This window comes from Salvia hispanica, chromosome 6 (assembly GCF_029641045.1).
Source record: "Salvia hispanica isolate PSC_SH4W2 chromosome 6, Shi_PSC_v1, whole genome shotgun sequence".
Taxonomy (NCBI): domain Eukaryota; kingdom Viridiplantae; phylum Streptophyta; class Magnoliopsida; order Lamiales; family Lamiaceae; genus Salvia; species Salvia hispanica.
The window spans coordinates 47,474,453-47,499,347 of NC_142697.1; the positions used below are offsets into that span (position 1 = coordinate 47,474,453).

At 37.8% G+C, this 24,895-nt stretch overlaps 2 protein-coding genes and 2 pseudogenes across 2 annotated transcripts; all 4 read left to right on the forward strand.

Moving 5' to 3' along the window:
* The first annotated feature begins 683 nt into the window (after nt 1-683).
* On the forward strand, nt 684-2,999 carry LOC148924068 (putative late blight resistance protein homolog R1A-10). Its single transcript, XM_089061675.1, has one exon. It carries the CDS (start codon nt 684-686, stop codon nt 2,997-2,999), a length of 2,316 nt encoding a protein of 771 aa, XP_088917801.1.
* A 12,323-nt stretch (nt 3,000-15,322) lies between these two features.
* Nucleotides 15,323-18,260, forward strand: LOC148924069 (putative late blight resistance protein homolog R1C-3). Its single transcript, XM_089060322.1, has 2 exons — nt 15,323-16,092; nt 16,204-18,260. Exons 1-2 carry the CDS (start codon nt 15,429-15,431, stop codon nt 18,147-18,149), a joined length of 2,610 nt encoding a protein of 869 aa, XP_088916448.1. The 5' UTR covers nt 15,323-15,428; the 3' UTR covers nt 18,150-18,260.
* A 1,846-nt stretch (nt 18,261-20,106) lies between these two features.
* Nucleotides 20,107-20,508, forward strand: LOC148924070 (desmethyl-deoxy-podophyllotoxin synthase pseudogene; annotated as a pseudogene).
* A 1,395-nt stretch (nt 20,509-21,903) lies between these two features.
* On the forward strand, nt 21,904-24,797 carry LOC148924071 (putative late blight resistance protein homolog R1A-10; annotated as a pseudogene).
* The last annotated feature ends 98 nt before the right edge of the window (nt 24,798-24,895 follow it).

Below are 24,895 nucleotides of genomic sequence, written 5' to 3' on the forward strand. Positions count from 1 at the left end.
AAGGGCATCTGATTTACCTTCCAAATAGGAGTCCATTTCACATGGATTTATTGGCTAATAATTTTACTACTATTTGTGAGAACAAAAAACTCAATATTCTACTATTTTTGAAGTACTATAATTCTGGCATTTGATATTTCAAATATGTGATTGTTATTCAAAAGCAAAAAATTCAAGTTGCTCTAATTTTATGTTTATTTGTCCTTAGCAAAAGGGAAATTGTGGGTGGGGAGCTGTCAGTTGTGTCGTTTAGACAATGGAAAGCAGCTGAAAAGAATCATGCATAATTGCTATGTAGGGTCATTCTTTAATTAAAAAGTTGTTAGTAGTATTTTAAGATATCTTCAAAACAATTCTATCATATTAGTCTTCTTCATCATTGCAATTTAATCTTATTTTCATTCACACTATTATCTAATCAATCTGTTAGCATTCATGGCGGCTTATGCAGCTCTGATTTCACTTATGAGAGTCATAGATGAATTTTAGATGCAGCTCAAGCGGCTGAAGATGTGATCGAGTCATATATCATTGACACTATTCACATTTCTGCAGCAGCAACTGACGATGGTGATAGTGGAGACGATGATGATGATGATGATGGTGCTGGTGGTGATGATGATGATGGCGGTGATGGTGATGGTGATGGTGAACAAATAAGATGCATCCACTTCTACCAGGATATGCAAAATGTGATTGAAGAAGTGGATATGATCAAAAAGGAGGTGACTGGAATAACAAGGGAAAAGGTAGTGCACCATAGGAACGTGGCGAATTTAAGATCCATCAGTTCCACTGAGAAGAGCTCTAACATGGTAGGGTTTGATGATGTGCTTCTTCAACTCCTGCATAAGCTTACCGATGGAAACACCAAGCTCCAAATCATCCCTATCGTAGGGATGGGTGGAATCGGCAAAACTACTCTCACAAAAGGTGCGTTTGAACACAAGCTTATTAAAGAGCGTTTTGGTATTTGTGTGTGGGCCACCATTTCCCAAGATTATAATATAGTAGAAACTCTTAGGCAAGTTCTCTCTCGAGCAGGAGGGTCCTCGAGCAGTATGGATGAGAAAGAATTGGTAGTAGAATTACACAAATGCTTATGGGGTAGGAGGTATCTCGTTATATTGGATGATATGTGGACCATAGATGTGTGGGATAGGTTGAAATTTTCTTTTCCTGATTGTAGTAAGGGTAGTCGAATAGTGGTAACAACTAGGATGTCCAACTTGGCTGCCTACTTAACTGTTTCCTACGGAGTTTTTAAGATGAGATTTCTAGATGAGGCTAGTAGTTGGACTTTGTTCTCCAAAACTGTATTTGGGGAACAAGGTTTCCCTACTCGACTCAAGAGTATTGGAAAGAAAATTGTGGAAAAGTGTAAGGGACTTCCTTTGGCGATTGCTGTGATAGGGGGTCTAATGGCTAAATCCGAACCTACACTAGAATATTGGGAGCACATAAAGGAAAACATAAGCTCAATAGTGAATTCGGAGAATGATGATTATTGCTTGACAATATTGAAACTAAGTTATAATTATTTGCCTATCTATCTAAAGCCTTGTTTTCTTTACATGGGAGTGTTTGAGGAAGACCGTGTGCTTAGTGCTTTAGAAATTGTCGAGCTATGGGAGTCTGAAGGGTTTCTTAAACCATTAGACAACAAAAGCATGGTGACAATTGCAAAAGAGTACTTGCAGGACCTAGTTGATAGGAATCTCATTTTAGTTCATGAGTTTGGGTTACTTGGGAATGTAAAATCCTGCAAAATTCATGATTTACTAAGAGATTTATCAATGAAAGAAGCTCAAAAACAGAGGTTTTTTTATGTTTTGAGAGAAGAAAGTCCTGTGGGCATGATGAGGCAACACCGGATAGTTATTCCAAGAAGTACTTCTAAGGAAAAAATCGTCAATGCCTTTGAATCCATGTCACATGTTCGTTCTTGTTTACTATGGCGTGACAAGATTAGTGTTCTAGAATTGCCAAAATCTAGATTTATGAGGACACTACATGCATATGGACTTTCTACAAAGAGAAATACCCCAAAACCTGTGAACTCACGATACCTTGCTTTTCGAAACGTTGCTTTTCATGTGCAAACTTTAATCAAATTGCTCTGGAATCTACATACAATAATCATTATTTGTGAGGGTGATTCTATTGGACGAATTGATATCTGGAAAATGCTTAAACTTAGGCATGTCCATTTCACTGGTCGAAAGATGCTTCTCCGATCTCCCCCGAACGCTGACAATGATATTATTGTCATGAAGCATCTAGAGGTGCTCGGAGCAGTGAGGAATCTCAATTTGAGTGAAGATGTTGTTCAAAGAATTCCCAATATCAAGAAATTATATATAATTTATGATATGGTAGTAATTGAGGGAGTGAACTATCTCAGCTGTCTTCAGTGTCTTACTAAACTTGAATCCTTGTGGTTGTTCGTAGACTCCACCAATAACAGAAGGTATGTTCAGAAGATGAGCTTCCCAGACTCCCTTAAGGAGTTATTACTCTCTTTCCCATTCGGTTTTGAGTGGGAAGACATACTGCCAATGATAGGGGCCTTGCCACTTCTTCACGAGCTCACATTAATTTTCGGTCGCTTCAAAAAAGGCGAGTGGGAAACAGTTGAAGGCCAATTCCCCAGCCTCAGGTCACTAAGCTTGTTCAATTGTCAAGATCTAGAAAAGTGGACAGTGTTAGAGAGCTCCCATTTTCCATTTCTTCAGGAGCTTCGTCTTTCTCATATGAAAAAATTGAAGGAGATTCCTTCAGAAATTGGAGAAATACCAACACTCAGATCAATTGAATTGCTATATTGCAATGAATTATTGGTGTTGTCAGCTAAAGATATATTAAAGGAGCAAGAGGATTTACATGGGGACCAACTAGACCTTCGTGTTCGTGCTGTAGTCATGAAGAAAGATAAAGCGTTGCAGAGGTTGGCAAGTTCCAATTTTGAAGTTGTAGTGTCTAGTATTAATGTGTATTGATTGCTCTTCCTTTCTCTGTATTCTTCCCTCCATAATTTTAGTTAAGTCTTCTCTTTCTTTGTAAACTTAATCTGGTCAATTTTCATTTCTCATCTGCAAATTTGGAATTGCTCAGTTTTTGGAAGTGGAAAAAGAACATTGCATCTTTGTGTAAGTCAGGCATATATAGCTTCAAGATTATTGAAAAAAAAAGCTCAATGTTTACTCGTGTTTTTCATACCGTATTTGTTTGAGTGTACTATTTTTAATTTAATGAAGATTGTAGCCTTGCTTTTTTAAAATACAGTTGCTCAAGTTTTCACTTCTTCACATGCTTAAATATTATGGACATCTTCTGTAGTTATATTAACCCGTTATTGTGTGTTTCTTGGTTTGAGGACGCATTAATTGTCTCTTCTTGAAGACCAACTAAGCTATCCGGGCGGGTGACTAACTAAGCAACTATTTCTTTGTTGTCCTAACTTGTGATTCAGCATCAGTTCAAATTATATATTTTAGATTTTTAGTATTAATTTTTTCAAATCAAGGACATTCGTCTTAATGTACATCATATGGTAAACAACTACAAGTTATTCATACGGATTCTTTGCCTACATTAATTAACACAATTTATCACTACGTACTACTAGTATAAAATATGAGCAATTATGGCTTATCGAAAAGCACCAATTTGTTAAGGACCTTCTCCTTAACTGCGATCTGCAGCGTGTTTGTGGCGATCGAAAAGTGTTCCAGCGCCCTTCGTCGGGTCGGCGGAAATAATAGTTTCGAGTTGTGCGCGGGTTCTTTCCGTCGGGCAACGCGATAACTAGGGTTCGTGGAGAATTCCACAATATGTTGGAAAAATAATGAATTTATTGATTTACTGAATGAATGCAAATAATAACCATCTATTCCTATTTATAATACTCAAATACTATACCCTAACTTATTGACCAAGATAACAATTATATAGAAGGATTTGGTGAATCAAAAGATATAACTAAATAATAAGATATAGGATCGTATCACCAACTCTCACGACTTTCCAAATTAAAGACGTCATAATGTTACATCGATCATATAGTATACTACAAGAAATGCTAGAAATCTTTGAGCTGGATTCAAAGAGAAAAGTAAAAGATATAAAGACAAAATGTTAGGACAGCAAAAGAAAAACAATGAGACAAAGAGAAAGACAAAAGACAAAGGGATTTGTTTTTGTATGATTCGTTCTATTCCAATTTATGTGAGCTGGTCACCTATGAAAGCCTAATTAATTAAGAGATTTGTTTGGAATGTTGTTGTTCAGTGAAAAAAGGGCAGAGAAACGGTGGTTTTTCATGTTGGGTGGAAAATTTAATGGGCCGAAAAAAATTAATTTGGTCCTAAAGCCCCTTGACTTGGGCTCAGAAAATTGATGGGCTTCGGATTGTTTAATGCATTTGGAGAAGGGGACCGTTGATTTGAGTGACGAATTTGATTCTGTGGGCCTAAAGCCCACATAATATAATGAATTCCAATTTATTATTGTGAACTCTTTGATATGTTATAGTCTCATTGTGATTTGATCAATGCTTATTTAATAATACTATATGATTAGGAATTATCGTATGAATATGCCGTGTCTTATAAATTGTTTGAATGTTTACACACAGTGGGAGTTCTAAGACAGTGATACACACTAAACACGAGAACTCGGTTCAAAAGACTAGTCTGATAGAAGAGAGAGTCCATTTCAAGAATGAGACTCTAAGATTGCACCCTCCTTTGCCACTCCTAGTTCCAAGAATGAGTGCCCAAAGATGTGAAATAAATGGATACGAAATCCCAGTCGGAACAAGAGTGGTAGTGCAGGAATGGGTTCTGGGAAGGGACCCTGAGTATTGGACCGATGCAGGCAGTGGCGGAGCCTGAAGTTTTACGGTGGGGGGTCCAAATTACCGTGGCTCCGCCCCTGGATGCAGGGAAGTTTATATCTGAGAGATTTGAGGAAAGCTCGCATGATTTCCATGCGAGCAATCTCGAATACATTCCCTTTGGTGCGGGAAGGAGAATATGTCCTGGCATGTTGTTCGGTCTGGCAATGTAGAGATTCCACTTGCTATGCTTCTCTATCATTTCGATTGGAAAATGCCATATGGGATGAAGCATGATGAATTGGATATGACAGAGGCCTTTGGCGCGACTGTTAATAGGAAACACCCGTTGCGTATTGTTAAGCGACCTTTACGTGCACGTGTTTGACTTATTCAGGGAGCATTTACTTGAGTGGCAGAGTGTGTTAGTATGATGTTGTAGATACTGTATGTGTTGTGTTATGGAATTCAATGCAAGTAAATATATCCCGCATCGATTGTGTTAAAAGAAAAACTGATGTGCAATATGTATACCAAATACGCTATTATCTCTTGATAGATATTCTTTTGAGATAGGCATTTCTGTTTTATACGCGTAATACAATGTTTACTTAAGTAATGGCTAAAACTATTCTAAATTCTAAATTAAAGTAGTTGATACCATTTGAATTTCCTACAAGTTTGTTGCGACTGGAAACTAACTAGACTGGTCAAGCTTAAATTTTAGAGTCCTCATTTTAATCCATACATTCGATGTCGATAATGTGTTCAGTGATAAAAAGAGCAAAGAATTGACTCTTTTTCACGTTGAATGGGCTGGAAATTTAATGGGCCAAAAAAATTTATTTGGTCCGCCTTGTTTGGGCCTAGAAATTGATGGAATTTAACATGACCTTGGATTTATGGACTATTGATTTGGGTGACTAATTTTTATTCTTTGGGCCTAAAGCCCAATTTTATGACTTTGAACTTATGATGGTTTAACAAATCTCTTGAATAATAAGAGATGATTTAATTTAGAATATGATCCAAAATGTTTATTGAAGTATTCCCTCGTGCTATTTGCACTTTTCTCTTTGGTCGCAATTTATTAATTCTAATATCTTAAATAGACACCTTAATTCCTATTTAAAAGAGAAATAATATGAATAGTTTAAAACATACACCAAAAAGAATAATACGAATAGCATGGGAGAGTGGTACCAAAAACAAATTCCATAAACTATTCATTCTTTGTCTTTTGTAATACTGTTTGGGTGATTTTTTCAAGGATCATTTTGATATATGTGTGTGGGCTACCATTTCTCAAGATTATAATATAGTAGAAACTCTTAGGCAAGTTCTCTCTCGAGCAGGATGGTCCTCGAGTAGTATGGATGAGAAAGAATTGGAAGTAAAATTACACAAGTGTTTATGGGGTAGGAGGTATCTCATTATATTGGATGATATGTGGACCATAGATGTGTGGGATAGGTTGAAATTTTCGTTTCCCGGTTGCAGTGAGGGTAGTCGAATAGTGGTAACAACTAGGATGTCCAACTTGGCTGCCTACTTAACTGATACCTATGGAGTTTTTAAGATGGGATTTCTAGACAAGGCTAGTAGTTGGACTTTGTTCTCCAAAACTGTATTTGGGGAACAAGGTTTTCCTACTCAACTCGAGAGCATTGGAAAGGAAATTCTGGAAAAGTGTAATGGACTTCCTTTGGCGATTGTTGTCATAGGGGGTCTAATGGCTAAATCCGAACCTACACTAGAATATTGGGAGCACATAAAGGAAAACTTAAGCTCAATAGTGAATTCGGAGAATGATGATTATTGCTTGAGAATATCGAAACTAAGTTATAATCATTTACCTACCTATCTAAAGCCATGTTTTCTATACATGGGAGTGTTTGAGGAAGACCGTGTGCTTAGTGCTTCAACAATTGTCGAGCTATGGGATTCTGAAGGGTTTCTTAAACCACTAGACAACAAAAGCTTGGCAACAACTGCAAAAGAGTACTTGCAGGAGCTAGTTGATAGGAATCTCATTTTAGTTCATGGGTTGGGGTTACTTGGGAATGTAAAATCCTACAAAATTCATGATTTACTAAGAGATTTATCAATGAAAGAAGCACAAAACAAAGGTTTTTTTATGTTTTGAGTGAAGAAAGTCCTGTAGGCGTAATTAGCCAACACCGGATTGTTATTCCAAGAAGTACTTCTGAGGATAAAATCCGCAATGCCTTTGAATCCATGTCACACGTTCGTTCTTGTTTACTATGGTGTGACAATATTAGTGTTCTAGAATTGCCAAAATCTAGATTTCTGAGGACACTACGTGCACATGGACTCTATATAAAGAGAAATACCCCAAAACCTGTGAACTCACGATACCTTGCTCTGCATGTGCAAACTTCAATCAAATTGCTCTGGAATCTACAAAAACTAATTATTTTGGGGGAGGGTGATTATTTTAAGGGACGAATTGATTTCTGGAAAATGCTTAAACTTAGGCATGTCGATTTCATCGATCGAAGGATGCAACTCCGAGTTCCCCCCAGCGCTGACGATGATATTATTGTCATGAGGCATCTGGAGGTGCTTAGAGGAGTGAAGAATCTCAATTTGAGTGAAGATGTTGTTCAAAGAATTCCCAATATCAAGAAATTATTTATAACTTATGATATGGAAGTTGTGAGAGTTAATTGCTTAGTTGCAATGGCTAAGGCACAAGGAATGAGAGAGAAGGAAGGATCGTTGATTTGTTTAGCTGTTTTGGGTTGGGAGCTTCAGCAGCCGTCCATCTCAGAGATTGTGGGAGATTAAATCCTGGCCATAGGATTTAAGTATCTTAGTTTTCTGTTAGATAAAAAGAGATGTTAGTTAGGTCAAATGTTAACTCGGTGAATGAGCGTTGTTTTTCCCAATTTTTTCTTCTCGACGCAATACACGAAAATTCCCCAAAAATTCCTCTCAATCAAGTTCTTGTTTCTCAATTCGAATCCGCTGCAACACCGATCAGCACCAACAAGTGGCGCCGTCTGTGGGAAGGATCTTCGAAGTTTGTTCAGATCGACGGAGTGTTGAAGAATGGCAGCGGCAAAGTTCGAGATTGAGAAGTTCACAGGCCAGAACGATTTTGGTTTGTGGAAGGTCAAGATGAAGGCCGTCCTGATGCAGCAAGGTGCGTGGAGAATCTTGAAGGATGGCAAACCGCTTTCAATTGAGGGGCTGCCGGAGAAGGAGGCGGCGAAGATGGAGGAATTGGAGTACAAGGCGTATAGCACTCTCCTTCTATACCTTAATGACAGAGTTCTACGGGAGGTGCAGAAGGAGGAGACCGCGCTTGATGTGTGGGTGAAATTAGAGTCTCTATATGCTACGAAATCCACCACCAATAGGCTACATTTGAAGAACAAACTATTGGCCTTCAAGATTACAGACTCAGAAGCTCTCTTGAAACAACTTGAAGAATTTCATAGACTTCTTGATGATTTAGAGGCAATTGAGGAATCCATGAAGGATGAAGACAAGGCATTGATGCTGTTGCATGCCTTGCCAAGAAGCTATGTACATTTCAAGGAGGCTATACTTCTTGGCCGGGAGACCAAGGTGAGTTACGAAGAAGTATATCAGGCATTAAAGCTCAAGGATGTGGAAGAAGCAGATGCTCTGAGATCAGAAGAAAAGACTACATATCCAGCCCCAGAGAGCCTATACACTAAGGGGAATGACAAGAAATTCCCTCCCACCAAGAAGAAATTTAACAAGAAGGCAGATAAGGAGAAGGTAGGAGAATTTAAGGAGACAAGAAGCTGCCATCATTGCAAGAAACCAGGCCACATCAAGAAGGACTGTTTTGCATTGAAGAGGAAGCAAGCCCTTGAAAATGGGGCTGCAAAACCAAGCTTTGATTGTGTTCAGGAGGAGGAGACTCCACATGCCTTAACTGTGATGGAGAGGCTGTGTAAGGAATCATGGATCCTAGACTCGGGTGCAAGTTTTCATATGTGTCCCAGACTAGATTTGTTTGAGGAGATCATAGAAGCAAATGGTTCAGTGGTGCTGGGAAACAATCAAGTTTGCCAAATTCGGGGAATTGGTAAAATTAGATTTAGGTTGGAGGATAGCTCAACTGTAGTCCTCAGTGATGTGAGATACATTCCTGAGGTCAAAAGAAATTTGATTTCCTTAGGCTTACTGGAGAGAAAGGGGTGTTCTTTTTATTCATCTGGTGGAGTTATGGAAATCAAGAAAGGAGGAGAGCTGATGCTGAAGGGAGGCAGGAATGGTAGTCTATACTACCTATGCGGATTTGCAATAAAGTCCCCTGACCAAGTGAACACAGTGAAGGCAGATTCAATTGCAGCTTGGCACCTTAGGTTGGGGCATCCTGGTGATGGAGGAATCAGGGAATTGATCAAGAGAGAGGTCATATCTGGTAGTGGTGATAGAGGAGAGCATCCTTGTGAGGAATGCATTCTTGGTAAGGCAAAGAAGCTGCCTTATCAGAAAGGTAAACATACCTCTGTTGCACCTCTTGATTATGTGCACAGTGACTTGTGGGGGCCTTCTCCAGTTGTATCTGTTGGTGGGGGGAGGTATTACATGTCTATAATAGATGATTACTCCAGGAAATTCTAGACTTACATCCTAAAGGAGAAATCAGAGGCCTTCTCTAGGTTCAGAGATTGGTGTGCCATTGTTGAGAAAGAAAAAGGTTGTGTTGTGAAGTGCTTAAGGACTGATAATGGCTTGGAATTCCTGTCAAGAGAATTTGAGCAATTTTGTCAAAGTAAGGGCATTAAGAGGCACAGAACCGTTCCCTTAAATCCGCAGCAGAATGGAGTTGCAGAGAGGGGCAACAGGACAATTATGGAGAGGGTGAGGTGTATGTTGATTACTTCTGGTATGGAGAAGAGATTTTGGGCCGAGGCTGTTGCCACTGCAGTGAAGCTCATCAACAAATGCCCATCTTCCAGCATAGGTGGTGATACACCAGACTTAAGGTGGTGTGGCAGCTATGGAGACTACTCTCAGCTGAGAACTTTTGGCTGTAAGGCTTTCGCATATCTCAAGCAGACCAAGCTTGATGCAAGGGCTCAGAAATGTGTGATGTTAGGCTATCAACAAGGTGTAAAGGGTTACAGACTGTGGTGTATTGAACCAGGGAATCAAAGAGTGGTTATCAGCAGAGATGTAACATTTGTGGAGGATGATATGCCTTTCAAGAGATCTGAAGAAAAAGCCCAACATTCCCTGATAGACACTGAGATGGGAGTTGAGAGTCAGAAACATGTTGTGCAGGCTGAGGCTGGTGGGCCTAATGAAAGTGAGATGCTGGGTTCAGATGAAAATGAGGATGAAGTTGAAAATGAACCTCCACAACCAGGCATCAAGAGCTATCAACTGGCTCGAGATAGAACCAGAAGAAAAAATGTGAGACCTCCGGCCAGATTTGCAGATGAAGATTTGTTGTATTTTGCATTATGTGTTGCTGAGGAGATAGAGTTTTCAGAACCAGGATCTTATAAAGAAGCAATGAATTGCAGAGAAAGAGATAAATGGCTTAAAGCAATGATTGATGAGATTGATTCCCTCATCAAGAATGGTACGTGGATTCTGGTGGATAAGGTGGATGGCAGGAAGCTTGTGAGCTGCAAGTGGCTATTCAAAAAGAAGATAGAGACAGCAGACAATGAGCTCATTAGGTTCAAAGCAAGGCTTGTAGCAAGAGGGTTTACTCAGGAACATGGAGTGGACTACACTGAGGTATTCTCACCAGTTGTTAAGCATACCTCGATTAGGATTTTATTGGCTGTTGTGGCTAAGCTGGACTGGGAGTTGGAACAACTAGATGTGAAAACAGCTTTTCTACATGGGGATCTGGAGGAAACCATATATATGAGCCAGCCAGAAGGTTTTGTGAAGCAAGGGATGGAAGACAAGGTATGCCTACTCAAGAAAAGCATATATGGACTAAAGCAAGCTAGTAGGCAATGGCACAAGAAATTTGATGATTTTGTGCTGAGGAATGGCTTTGAAAGATCAAGTTATGATGAATGTGTATACATAAAGAGGAAGAAAGGTGTGGCAGTTGCTTATCTGCTACTATATGTAGACGATATGTTGGTGGCAGGTGCTTCAAAGGCTGAGGTTCAGAAGGTCAAGGATGATTTGAGTCTAGCTTTTGAGATGAAGGATTTGGGGGCAGCCAAACGTATTCTAGGCATGAATATTGTGAGAAACAGAGAAAGAAAAGAGATTTGGCTGAACCAGAGTGATTATATCTCCAGAATCATCAAGAGGTTAAGAATGGAGACTACAAAATCAACTGCAACACCTATGGCCCAACACTTCAGGTTGACTGTGGAGCAGGCACCAAAAGGCGAAGAAGAGAGGCTGGAGATGCAGAACATTCCCTATGCTAACATAGTGGGGAGTGTAATGTATGCTATGGTTGGGACCAGACCTGATGTAGCCCAGGCCATTAGCTCTACTAGTAGGTTCATGAGCAACTATGGTAAAGATCATTGGTTGGCCTTAAGGTGGATTCTTAGGTATCTGAAGGGAGCAGGGGATCTGGGAATATTGTTTAGTAGCAGCTCATACAATGGGGAAGATGCTCTGGTAGGTTTCTGTGATAGTGATTTTGCAGGGAGTATAGATACCAGAAAATCTCAAACTGGATACATATTCACCATGTATGGAGCGGCTGTTAGTTGGAGATCAAGCCTGCAAAAGGTGGTGGCTTTGTCCACCACAGAGGCTGAGTACATGGCCCTAACTTCGGCTGTGAAAGAGAGCTTTTGGCTCAAGGGAATAGCTGCTGATTTTGGGGTGGAGCAGCAGGTTGTAGCTATTGGCTGTGACAACAATGGGGCTTTGAGTTTGGCAAAGCACCAAGTCTTCCATGAGCGCAGTAAGCACATCGACGTGCGGCTGCATTTTGTGAGGGAAGAGGTGGAGAAAGGAACGGTAAAGCTGTTCAAAGTTCACACGACAGATAACCCGGCCGACATGCTAACCAAACCACTGCCAAAGGAGAAGTTTGAGCTTTGTCTAGAGATGGTTGGTATGAAAGGCGGGAATACTGAGTGATTTCATCTAAGCAATGAAGGTGGAGATTTGTGAGAGTTAATTGCTTAGTTGCAATGGCTAAGGCACAAGGAATGAGAGAGAAGGAAGGATCGTTGATTTGTTTAGCTGTTTTGGGTTGGGAGCTTCAGCAGCCGTCCATCTCAGAGATTGTGGGAGATTAAATCCTGGCCATAGGATTTAAGTATCTTAGTTTTCTGTTAGATAAAAAGAGATGTTAGTTAGGTCAAATGTTAACTCGGTGAATGAGCGTTGTTTTTCCCAATTTTTTCTTCTCGACGCAATACACGAAAATTCCCCAAAAATTCCTCTCAATCAAGTTCTTGTTTCTCAATTCGAATCCGCTGCAACACCGATCAGCACCAACAGAAGTAATTGAGGGAGTGAACTATCTCAGCTGTCTTCAGTGTCTTACTAAACTTGAATTCTTGTGGTTGTTCGTAGACTCCACCAATAACGGAAGGTATGTTCAGAAGATGAGCTTCCCAGACTCCCTTAAGGAGTTGAAACTCTCTTTCCCAATCGGTTTTGAGTGGGAAGACATACTGCCCATGATAGGGGCCTTACCACTTCTTCACGAGCTCACATTAATTTTCGGTCGCTTCGAAAAAGGCGAGTGGGAAACAGTTGAAGGCCAATTCCCCAGCCTCAAGTCACTAAGATTGGACTCTTGTCAAGATCTAGAAAACTGGATAGTGTCAGAGAGCTCCCATTTTCCATTTCTTCAGAAGCTTCGTCTTTATAAAATGAAAAAATTTTAATGGGCCGAAAAATATTAATTTGGGTCGATTTATTTGGGCCTAGAAAATTGATGGGCCTTAGGATTGTTAAATGGCTCTACATTCTTGAATTTTACATTACCTTTTATGGGCTGTTGATTTGGTGACCAATTTTTATTCTTTGGGCCTAAAGCCCAATTTTATGACTTCGAATTTATGATGCTTCAACAAAATGGACTTCTTTTATGGCAATGTCTCTCTTGAATGATAAGAGATGATTTAATTTGGAATATGATCCAAAATGTTTTCTCTTGAAATACTCTATTTGTTTCATCATACGCACATTTTTCTTTTTGGATCATAAATTAAGAATTGAGTAATTAGTGTAATATTAAATTGGTATATTAAATATAATAAATAAACATTTATTTAACTCTAATATCTTACTCCCTCCGTCCCCGATTAAGAGTCACACTTTGATCGGATACGAGTTTTAAGAAATGTAAACAAAAGTTGGTTGAAAAAGTTAGTGGAATGTGAGACTCATTTTTTATATTGGTTTTATAAGAAAATTTGAGTGAATTGAGCTAGTGGAATGTGAGACCTACTTACTATTTATGGTAAAAATGAATTGTGACTTTTAATTTATGACGGACCGAAATAGAAAAGTGTGGATCTTTATCGGAGACGGAGGGAGTAATTATAGTATTTTAATTTTTTTACTTAAAATAAATATAGTGCAACAAGTTTAGGACGGGTTGAACAAGAAAAATGTGCATAGCATAGCATAGAATAGGACAGAGATAGTACTCCATATGATTTGGAATTGTTGTATGAATATGCCATGTTTTATGGAGTACTACTCCCTCCGTCCCGGCTAAGATGACACATTTTTTGTCGGCACTGGATTTTAGGAGTTATTGGTTAAAGTGTTTAATTGGAGAGAGAAAATGTGGGTGTAAGTATTAAAATAGAGAGAGAAAGAGAGATGAATAATTTAATAGGAGTGAGAAAAAGTGGTTGGGTGTATTAATTGGAGAGATAAAGTTACCAAAAAAGGAAATGTGTCATCTTAGTTGGAATAAACTAAAAAGAAAAACGTGTCATCTTAAGCGAGACAGGGGGAGTAGTAGATATGGTTTGAATGTTAAAAAACAAAATCCATAAACTATTCACTCTTTGGTTCGTGTGATGATAGATAAATAAAGTGAATATTATTCACGAACGAAAAGGAGGTACTATATTTAATTATTACTTATTTATATTAAAATGAAAATGAAGATAGGTAAATTATTATTGTTGATTTGACAATACTAGGGTAAGCCACGTGAATGCTATCAAACAAGGGAAGAAAGCTGTGTAAACAATAATACTTTGTCCTTTGCCCACATGGGGCAAGCCCACATGGAAAAGTACTCCCTTCGTTATGTAAGAACGGAGGCTTTTCTTTTCGACACGGAGATTAAGAAAAATTATATTAGGTAAGTTAAGCAAAAGGAGAGTAAAGTGGAAAATGAAAAAGATAGTAAGATGAAGAAAGAATAAAGTAAAAGAGAGTAAAGTAGGTGTTGAAAAAGTATTGATTTTTACTTAAAAAAGGAAATGACTTTATATAATTAAGGATTGATTCTTACCATGTTGACCGTATTCTCTTTTTATTAACTTATAAAATGGAGTAGCAATAAATAAAATCTCGTGCTACAAAATAAACGTTTCATAGTAGTGGAGTCATTTTATCATTTTGATACGTTTCATATTTCATAGTAGTGGAGTCATTTTTATTTATAATAAAAGTCTAACATATTTTTTTACTTACTTTAGTCTTCCTTATTTTATTTTCTCTATTTTTTCATTTCATATTTTATTCTTCCTTTACTTAACTCATTTAACTTAATTTTTTTTTAAATCGCATGCCGAAAAGAAACGCCTCAAATGCTATGGAACGGTCGAGTATTATTTACGGTGTGACAAAACAATTGCAGCCATGTGACAACAGTAAGAAAAAGAATGGCAGCTTTAAACATGAATGGACAAGTACTTGGTAGGTAAGAAAAACAATTTGTTAAGATATATTCCATACTCAATAAATTAGTAGTACTCCGTATGTATAAATTACTCTCTTTGTTCTATTAAAAATGAAATGCTTTTCTTTTTTGTAGTCTTATTAAAAATGAAACGTTTTCAAAATGAAAACACTATTATTTCTACTTTTTACATCTTTCTTACTATATTCTCTTTTTATTAACTTATAAAATAGCAATAAATAAAATCTCGTGCTAAAAAATAAACGTTTCATATTTAATGAGTACTACTCCCTCTGTTTCATAATAGTGGAGTCATTTTGCCATTTTGATATGTTTCATAGTAGTGGAGTCATTTTCATTTATAATAAAAGTCAACATATTTTTTTCTCTTACTTTACTCTTTTTCTTATTTTATTCTCTCTATTTTTTCATTTCATATTTTATTCTTCCTTTACTTGACCCATTTAACTTAATTTTTTTAAATCATGTGTAGAAAAGAAATACCTCCACTACTATGGATCGGAAGGAGTATTATTTACGGTGTGACAAAACAATTGCAGCCACGTGACAGCGGTAAGAAAAAGAATGGCAGCTTTAAACATGAAAGGACAAGTACTCGGTAGGTATGATAATTCATAGTCCAACAACTTCAATTCATTTTCGCATTTGATTTCAAAAAGCAGCACATATTCCATTTCTCTACCACAATATCACATTTCTCTTCTTCTTTCATCTCCTCAATTTGAACTAATTTTCTGAGCTTTGATGGCGGCTTATGCATCTCTGATTTCTCTTATGAGAGTCATAGATGATATTGAAACTCATCCATCCCCTCCAATTTTTCTCGATAAACAACAAGTTGAATCGCTCAATGAAAAACTTGTGTTTTTGCAGGAATTTCTCGAAAGCTATAACTCTCCTTATGCATACAGCGACGAAGCAGATCCGTTGGAGATGCGCATTGTAGATACAGCTCAAGCGGCCGAAGATGTGATCGAGTCATATATCATCGACACTATCCAGCTCTCTGCAGCAGCAGCAACTGAGGATGGTGCTGGTGGAGATGATGATGGTGCTAGTGGTTATGATGATGATGATGGTGGTGGTGGTGGTGATAATGATGAAGATGGTGGTGAACAAATCAGTTGCATCCACTTCTATCAGGATCTGCAGAATGTGATTGAAGAACTTGATTTGCTCAAGAAAGAGGTGGCTGGGATTAACAGGGAGAAGGAAGTTCACCAGAGAAACATGGGTTCTAATGACGGTGGTTTAAGATCCAGTAGTTCCACAGAGAACAACCCTGTCATGGTAGGGTTTGATGATGTGCTTCTTCAACTCTTGGATAGGCTAACTGATGGAAACACCAGTCGCCAAATCATCCCTATCGTGGGGATGGGTGGAATCGGCAAAACTACTCTCGCAAAAGGTGCGTTCGAACACAAGCTTATTAAAGAGCGTTTTGGTATTTGTGTGTGGACTACCATTTCCCAAGATTATAATATAGTAGAAACTCTTAGAGAAGTTCTCTCTCAAGCAGGAGGGTCCTCGAGCAGTATGGATGAGAAAGAATTGGTAGTACAATTACACAAACGCTTATGGGGTAGGAGATATCTCATTATATTGGATGATATGTGGAGTATAGATGTGTGGGATAAGTTGAAATTTTCCTTTCCTGATTGTTGTAATAGTAGTCGAATACTAGTCACAACTAGGATGTTGAACTTGGCTGCCCACTTGACTGATTCCTATAACGTCTTCAAGATGGGATTTCTAGATGAGGCTGGTAGTTGGACTTTGTTCTCCAAAACTGTATTTGGAGAACAAAGTTTTCCTACCCAACTCGAGAGCATTGGAAAGAAAATTGTGGAAAAGTGTAATGGACTTCCTTTGGCCATTGCTGTGATAGGGGGTCTAATGGCTAAATCCGAACCTACACTAGAATATTGGGAGCACATAAAGGGAAACTTAAGCTCAATAGTGAATTCGGAGAATGATGATTATTGCTTGACAATATTGAAACTAAGTTATAATTATTTGCCTACCTATCTAAAGCCTTGTTTTCTTTACATGGGAGTGTTTGAGGAAGACCGTGTGCTTAGTGCTTCAGAAATTGTCAAGCTATGGGAGTCTGGAGGGTTTCTTAAACCATTAGACAATAAAAGCTTGACAACAATTGCAAATGAGTACTTGCAGGAGCTAGTTGATAGGAATCTCATTTTAGTTCGTGGGTTGGATTTACTTGGGAATGTAAAATACTGCCAAATCCATGATTTACTAAGAGATTTATCAATGAAAGAAGCTCAGAAACAGAGGTTTTTTCATGTTTTGAGAGAAGAAAGTCCTGAAGGCGTAATTAGACAACACCGGATTGTTATTCCAAGAAGTACTTCTAAGGAAAAAATCCGCAATGCCTTTGAATCCATGTCACATGTTCGTTCTTGTTTCCTATGGCGTGTCAATATTAGTGTTCTAGAATTGCCAAAATCTAGATTTCTGAGGACACTACATGCATATAGACTTTATACAATGAGAAATACCCCAAAACATGTGAACTCACGATACCTTGCTTTTCGAAACGTTCCTCTGCATGTGCAAACTTCAATAAAATTGCTCTGGAATCTACATACACTATTCATTGTTTGTGAGGTTGATTCTATGGGACGAATTGATATTTGGAAAATGCTTAAACTTAGGCATGTCGAGTTCTATGATGGAACGATGCATCTCCGAGCTCCCCCGAACGCTGACAATGATATTATTGTCATGAAGCATCTAGAACTGCTCAAAGGAGTGAGGAATCTCAATTTGAGTGAAGATGTTGTTCAAAGAATTCCCAATATCAAGAACTTAGAAATAACTTATGATATGGAAGTAATTGAGGGAGTGAACTATCTCAGCTGCATTCAGTGTCTTACTAAACTTGAATCCTTGGGGCTGTTCGTCTACTCCACCAATAACGGAAGGTATGTTCAGAAGATGAGCTTCCCAGACTCCCTTAAGGAGTTACAACTCTCTTTCCCAATCGGTTTTGAGTGGGAAGACATACTGCCAATGATAGGGGCCTTACCACTTCTTCACGAGCTCACATTAATTTCCGGTCGCTTCAAAAAAGGCGAGTGGGAAACAGTTGAAGGCCAATTCCCCAGCCTCAGGTCACTAAGCTTGGCCTCTTGTCAAGATCTAGAAAAGTGGACAGTGTCAGAGAGCTCCCATTTTCCATTTCTTCAGAAGCTTCGTCTTTGTGAAATGAAAAACTTGAAGGAGATTCCTTCAGAAATCGGAGAAATACCAACACTCAGATCAATTGAAGTGCAACTTTGCAATGAATTATTGGTGTTGTCAGCTAAAGAGATGTTGAAGGAGCAAGAGGATTCACAAGGAGACCAACTAGACCTTCATGTCCGTGCTTCCATCGAGTATAAAGATAAAGCATTGCAGAGGCTGGCAAGTTCCAATTTTGAAGTTGTAGTGTCTACTTTCTAGTGTTAATGTGTATTGATCGCTCTTCTTTTTTCTTAATTATTTCCTTGTAAAATTAATCAGATCAATTTTTCATTTCTCATCTTGCATATTTGGAATTGCTTTGATACTACACACTGAGTTTTTGAAGTGATAAAGGAACAATGCATCCTGTTTAAGAGAGACAATATATACCTTCTACATTAATGATCACATGTTACAGTCGTCAATTTCCAGTATGCATGCATATCGAAATTGTTGAGTGTTGATGAAAAATTTGATGAAATATTCATTCCCCATTTCTGAAACGCTAAATGCCCAGATTTTGATTTACGTGAGGATAATTCGATGAAATGCTAGAGTAGTCTATAAAATTAATTGGGACGTAGATTTTTTTTAGTGCTCAACTTAGTTGGGACGTAGGGATTACAATTAATGGTCTGTTTCATGGTTATTTTCAAATGGATTGGTTAAGAGTTACTTCATCCGTCCGCCATTAGGAGTCCTGTTCATGGGCAGCACGAGTTTTAAAAAATATTAAGAAAAGTGGGTGGAAAAAAAGTTAGTGGAATAGAGGTCCCAGTTGTATATATTAGTTTCAAATGAAATGTGAGTGGGATGAATTAGTGGAAGGTGAGACCTATTAACTTATTACCATTTATGGTAAAAGTGAATCGGGACTCTTATTTGCTGATGGACTAAAATGGAAAAAAACGGGACTCTTATTCGGGGACGGATGGAGTAAGACTTAAGAGTATTATCATAAAATCAAATCTATTTTTGTTAAAGTGCAAAACTAACAAAGGGCTTATTTGTTGGTTTCGAAATTTTAATATCAAAACGTTGCTTAATAAAACAACAACATAATTCGAGCATCATATTAAATATCATAATTTGAAAAGAAAAATATTAAATTAACACATTTTACGTGAGAATTAATAGTAGTATTGATAACACGAAAATGAACAATAATTATGCTCAAATTTGGGCTTTGTAAAGAATTGATGTCAGGAGAAGCCCACTTTGGACTAGAAAGTTATTGGTGATCTATGGGAATAAATTACTCCATCTAAAAAGAAAAAATAAGTACTCCTATGTACTTTCAAAGAATCGCTCATCATTTCATTGAATTTTTCTTCTAGTTAATGAATTGATAAATATGGGGATGAGTTCTTCTAGTAGCTGTGATCATATGGCCAGATAAAATAAATCATCAATCTCTAGTCTCTCCACCTAATTTAAGTGATGCATTTTATTTTTTTATAAAAATTTTAAAAAATAATATTTAATTAATTAAATGAAGAGATAATAAAATATAGGATAGATGAGAGAGTAAGAATAAATTACAAAATATCAAACCGTGTGACATTCGATTCATACCTCATAGAAGTCTCTTCTTAACTACCCTTTGCCTCTTAACTTTGTGTCCTGATCAAAGATAAAGAGGAAAAGAATCATCAAACTCTTGAAGCATTGCTGAAATCAAATGAGAAGAAGTCACAACTCAATAAACGAGTAAGAGAGTACAATAAACGTTACTTGGTGGATGATGCGGAGCTCTAGACTTAGGCATGCCTCTTGGGAAGTCGGAGAACAATTTGGCAACGGAACGGCCACAAATCTGATGGTGCTTCTTCCGAGGAAGAGGAAGAAATATTGAAGTACACTTCAACAGATACATCAAGAGATTATCACCAACCTAATATTTGTCATTACCACACCAATCAATCAAGCCCAATGTGCAAATATACCTAGAAAATAGTACTACATATTATCTCATTCGCTTACCCTACTAAAGAGGACAGCCCACTTTGCGGATGTCAGTTCATCAAAACCGTCGGACTACACTGGCTCTCTCTTGAATGACAAGAGATGATTTAATTTAGAATATGATCCAAAAGCATAGACTGATAGAAGAGAGAGTCCATTCAAGAATGAGACTCTAAGATTGCACCCTCCGTTGCCACTCCTAGTTCCAAGAATGAGTGCCCAAAGATGTGAAATAAATGGATACGAAATCCCAGCCGGAACAAGAGTGGTAGTGCAAGGATGGGTACTTGGATGGGACCCCGAGTACTGGAACGATGCTGAGAAGTTTATACCTGAGAGATTTGAGGAAAGCTCGCATGATTTCCATGCGAGCAATCTCGAATACATGCCCTTTGGCGCGGGAAGGAGAATATGTCCTGGCATGTTGTTCGGTCTGGCAAATGTGGAGATTCCACTTGCTATGCTTCTCTTTCATTTCGATTGGAAAATGCCATATGGGATGAAGCATGATGAATTGGATATGACGGAGGCCTTTGGCGCGACTGTTAATAGGAAACACCCGTTGCGCTTGATTCCTATTGTTAAGCGACCTTTACTGCGTGCACGTTTTTGACTTATTCAATGAGCGTTTACTTTGAGTGGTAAGTGTGTTAAGTTGATATTGTATGTAATGTGTTACAGATTCCAACGCAAGTAAATACTCCATCTATCCCAATAAATATGAAATATTTGGTTTTTGGTACGAGATGTTAGACAATGTTATTTTGTGAATTAACGAAGAAAGGATAAAATAATAGAGATGATAAAAAAAGATAGGGTTGGTTCTAAGCTTATAGATTTATATTAAATCTGGGCTACAAATTCAGGCTCAATTCTGGGCTTTGTAATAAAGTGAATATGTGCAAAAAGCCCACTTTTTTAACAATAGATTTGGAATAGAAGTTTATTTTTGAGCTGAGCCCAATGAGGTTATGGAGCGATCCACATAAATAAATGATCTAAAAAAGTATTATTAACTTTCACATCAATTCGGCCATAAATAAATCGTCCATCATTTTATTCAATTTTATTACTGTACATAAATAGATAAATGAATTATTATTCGCATTAGAACCAGTATATTTCTAAAATACTATTGCAGTACAAATTTAGAGGTGAAATCGCATTAGAATCATTTTATTCAATTTTTTTATTGATATAAATTTCTTGAAATCGCTCCTTGTCGATTACCGCCAAATTTAGAGGTGAAATTAGTACTCCCTCCGTCCCGCTTTAGCAGTTCCATTGACTTTTCTGCCATCTTTTTGTAAAAATGATAAAAAATAGTTAAAGTAGAAAAATGGTAAAGTAAGAGCGACAATAACGTAGATAAGACGTTTTTCTATATTATTCTCTCTCTTAATTTCTCATTTCTCCTTTTTAACTATTTTTTATTGTTTTTACAAAAAGAGGACAGAAAAGTCAATGGGACTGCTAAAGCGGGACGGATGGAGTAATATTTTGCCCCTAATTTTGTGGCAGTTTGCAGTTGCTACTGAATTGTGATTGAAATTCGTCGGAAGAGGATCTTTGGTTTAGATGATGTCACAATAATTTTACATGTTTCTAAAGATTAACTTAGTTGCCTTAATCTTCCAAAGATTAACTTAAAAGCATCCTAATAAAACTTTGAATGCACGCTAGGTGTTTGACTATAGTTGATTAACTTGATTTACCTTAAAAAAAATTCATTTTTGATGATTATTTACCAATGGATTTCTCGGCTAACAGATTTACCAAAAAATCCATTTCCTTTTTTTGAAAGGCTAAAATTCAATTTGTAAAAGGTCTTATAAGTGGATTTTAATAATTTCAGTGTGTGGTTGTTATTCACAAGAACAAAAGTAACTTATCTTTAAGTTTATTTGTTGTTTTGCTAAAAGGAAATTGTGAGAATGGATGCCAGCTGCAAAGATTATGTATATTTCATGGATAATTATAATGTAGGGTCATTCTTGAATTGAAACGTCCATAGCCACACAATTGCAATATTTTCAACAATATCACTTTGGTCTTCTTTCTTTCATGTTTGCATTTTAACTCATTTTCATTCACACTGCTCAAGTATTCAGTTTCCGAGCTTTCATGGCGGCTTATGCAGCTCTGATTTCTCTTATGAAAGTCATAGATGATATTGAAACTCATCCATTCCCTCCGATTTTTCTCGATAAACAACAAGTTGAATCGCTCACTGAAAAACTTGTGTTTTTGCAGGAATTTCTCGAAAGCTATAACTCTCCTTATGCATACAGCGACGAAGCAGATCCGTTGGAGATGCGCATTGTAGATGCAGCTCAAGCGGCCGAAGATGTGATCGAGTCATATATCATTGACACTATTCACCTTTCTGCAGCAGCAACTGGCGATGGTACTGGTGGAGATGATGATGATGATGGTGCTAGTGGTGATGATGATGGCGGTAATGGTGATGGTGATGGTGATGGTGAACAAATTAGTTGCATCCACTTCTATCAGGATCTGCAAAATGTGATTGAAGAAGTGGATATGATCAAAAAGGAGGTGACTGGAATAACAAGGGAAAAGGTAGTGCACCAGAGGAACGTGGCGGATTTACGATCCAGTAGTTCCACTGAGAAGAACCTTATCATGGTAGGGTTTGATGATGTGCTTCTTCAACTCTTGGATAGGCTTACTGATGGAAACACCAATCGCCAAATCATCCCTATCGTGGGGATGGGTGGAATCGGCAAAACTACTCTCGCAAAAGGTGCGTTCGAACACAAGCTTATTAAAGAGCGTTTTGGTATTTGTGTGTGGACTACCATTTCCCAAGATTATAATATAGTAGAAACTCTTAGAGAAGTTCTCTCTCGAGCAGGAGGGTCCTCGAGCAGTATGGATGAGAAAGAATTGGTAGTAAAATTATACCAGTATTTATGGGGTAGGAGATATCTCATTATATTAGATGATATATGGAGTATAGATGTGTGGGATAAGTTGAAATTTTCCTTTCCTGATTGTTGTAATAGTAGTCGAATACTAGTCACAACTAGGATGTTGAACTTGGCTGCCCACTTGACTGATTCCTATAATGTCTTCAAGATGGGATTTCTAGATGAGGCTGGTAGTTGGACTTTGTTCTCCAAAACTGTATTTGGGGAACAAGGTTTCCCTACTCAACTCAAGAGTATTGGAAAGAAAATTGTGGAAAAGTGTAAGGGACTTCCTTTGGCAATTGCTGTGATAGGGGGTCTAATGGCTAAATCCGAACCTACAGTAGAATATTGGGAGCACATAAAGGAAAACATAAGCTCAATAGTGAATTCGGAGAATGATGATTATTGCTTGACAATATTGAAACTAAGTTATAATTATTTGCCTACCTATCTAAAGCCTTGTTTTCTTTACATGGGAGTGTTTGAGGAAGACCGTGTGCTTAGTGCTTCAGAAATTGCCGAGCTATGGGAGTCTGAAGGGTTTCTTAAACCATTAGACAACAAAAGCATGGTAACAATTGCAAAAGAGCACTTGCAGGAGCTAGTTGATAGGAATCTCATTTTAGTTGAGGAGTTTGGGTTACTCGGGAATGTTAAATTCTGCAAAATTCATGATTTACTAAGAGATTTATCAATGAAAGAAGCTCAAAAACAGAGGTTTTTTAATGTTTTGAGAGAAGAAAGTCTTGTAGGCGTAATTAGCCAACACCGGATTGTTATTCCAAGAAGTACTTCTGAGGAAAAAATCCTCAATGCCTTTGAATCCATGTCACATGTCCGTTCTTGTTTACTATGGTGTGACAAGATTAGTGATCTAGAATTGCCAAAATCTAGATTTCCGAGGACACTACATGCATATGGACTTTATACAAAGAGAAATACCCCAAAACCTGTGAACTCACGATACCTTGCTTTTCGAAACGTTCCTTTTCATGTGCAAACTTCAATCAAATTGCTTTGGAATCTACATACACTATTCATTTTTTGTGATGGTGTTTCTATGGAACGAATTGATATTTGGAAAATGCTTAAACTTAGGCATTTCGAGTTCAATAATCGAATGATGCATCTCCGAGCTCCCCCGAGCGCTGATGATGATATTATTGTCATGAAGCATCTAGAGGTGGTCAGAGGAGTGAAGAATCTCAATTTGAGTGAAGATGTTGTTCAAAGAATTCCCAATATCAAGCAATTATCCATAACTTATGATATGGAAGTAATTGAGGGAGTGAACTATCTCAGCTGAAGATACTTCAGTGTCTTACTAAACTTGAATCCTTGAGGCTGTTCGTAGACTCCACCAATAACGGAAGGTATGTTCAGAAGATGAGCTTCTCAGACTCCCTTAAGAAGTTGAATCTCGATTTACCAATCGGTTTTGAGTGGGAAGACATACTGCCAATGATAGGTGCCTTACCACTTCTTCACAAGCTCACATTAATTTTCGGTCGCTTCAAAAAAGGCGAGTGGAAAACAGTTGAAGGCCAATTCCCAAGCCTCAGATCACTAAGCTTGGTCTCTTGTCAAGATCTAGAAAAGTGGCCAGTGTCAGAGAGCTCCCATTTTCCATTTCTTCAGAAGCTTCGTCTTTGTGAAATGAAAAAATTGAAGGAGATTCCTTCAGAAATTGGAGAAATACCAACACTCAGATCGATTGAATTGAATCTTTGCAATGAATTATTGGTGTTGTCAGCTAAAGAGATATTGAAGGAGCAAGAGGATTTACAAGGAGACCAACTAGACCTTCATGTTCGTGTTGTAGTCGAGAAGAAAGATAAAGCGTCGCAGAGGCTGGCAAGTTCCAATTTTGAAGTTGTAGTGCTTCCTTTCTAGTGTTAGTGTGTATTGATCGCTCTTCTTTTCTTTGTATTCTTCCCTCCATAATTTTAGTGAAGCCTTCTCTTTCCTTCTGTGCCTCAAGTTGTTAGTATTTCCTTGTAAACTTAATCATATCAATTTTCATTTCTCATCTTGCAAATTTGGAATTGCTCCCGCATAATATTT

Bases quoted from the DNA above. Each gene is read 5' to 3' on its own strand.
- LOC148924068 (XM_089061675.1), top strand. From the start codon at position 684: ATGCAAAATGTGATTGAAGAAGTGGATATGATCAAAAAGGAGGTGACT.
- LOC148924069 (XM_089060322.1), top strand. From the start codon at position 15,429: ATGGCGGCTTATGCATCTCTGATTTCTCTTATGAGAGTCATAGATGAT. The intron at 16,093-16,203 runs GTGCGTTCGAAC...TCTCTCAAGCAG, and splicing joins CAAAACTACTCTCGCAAAAG to GAGGGTCCTCGAGCAGTATG.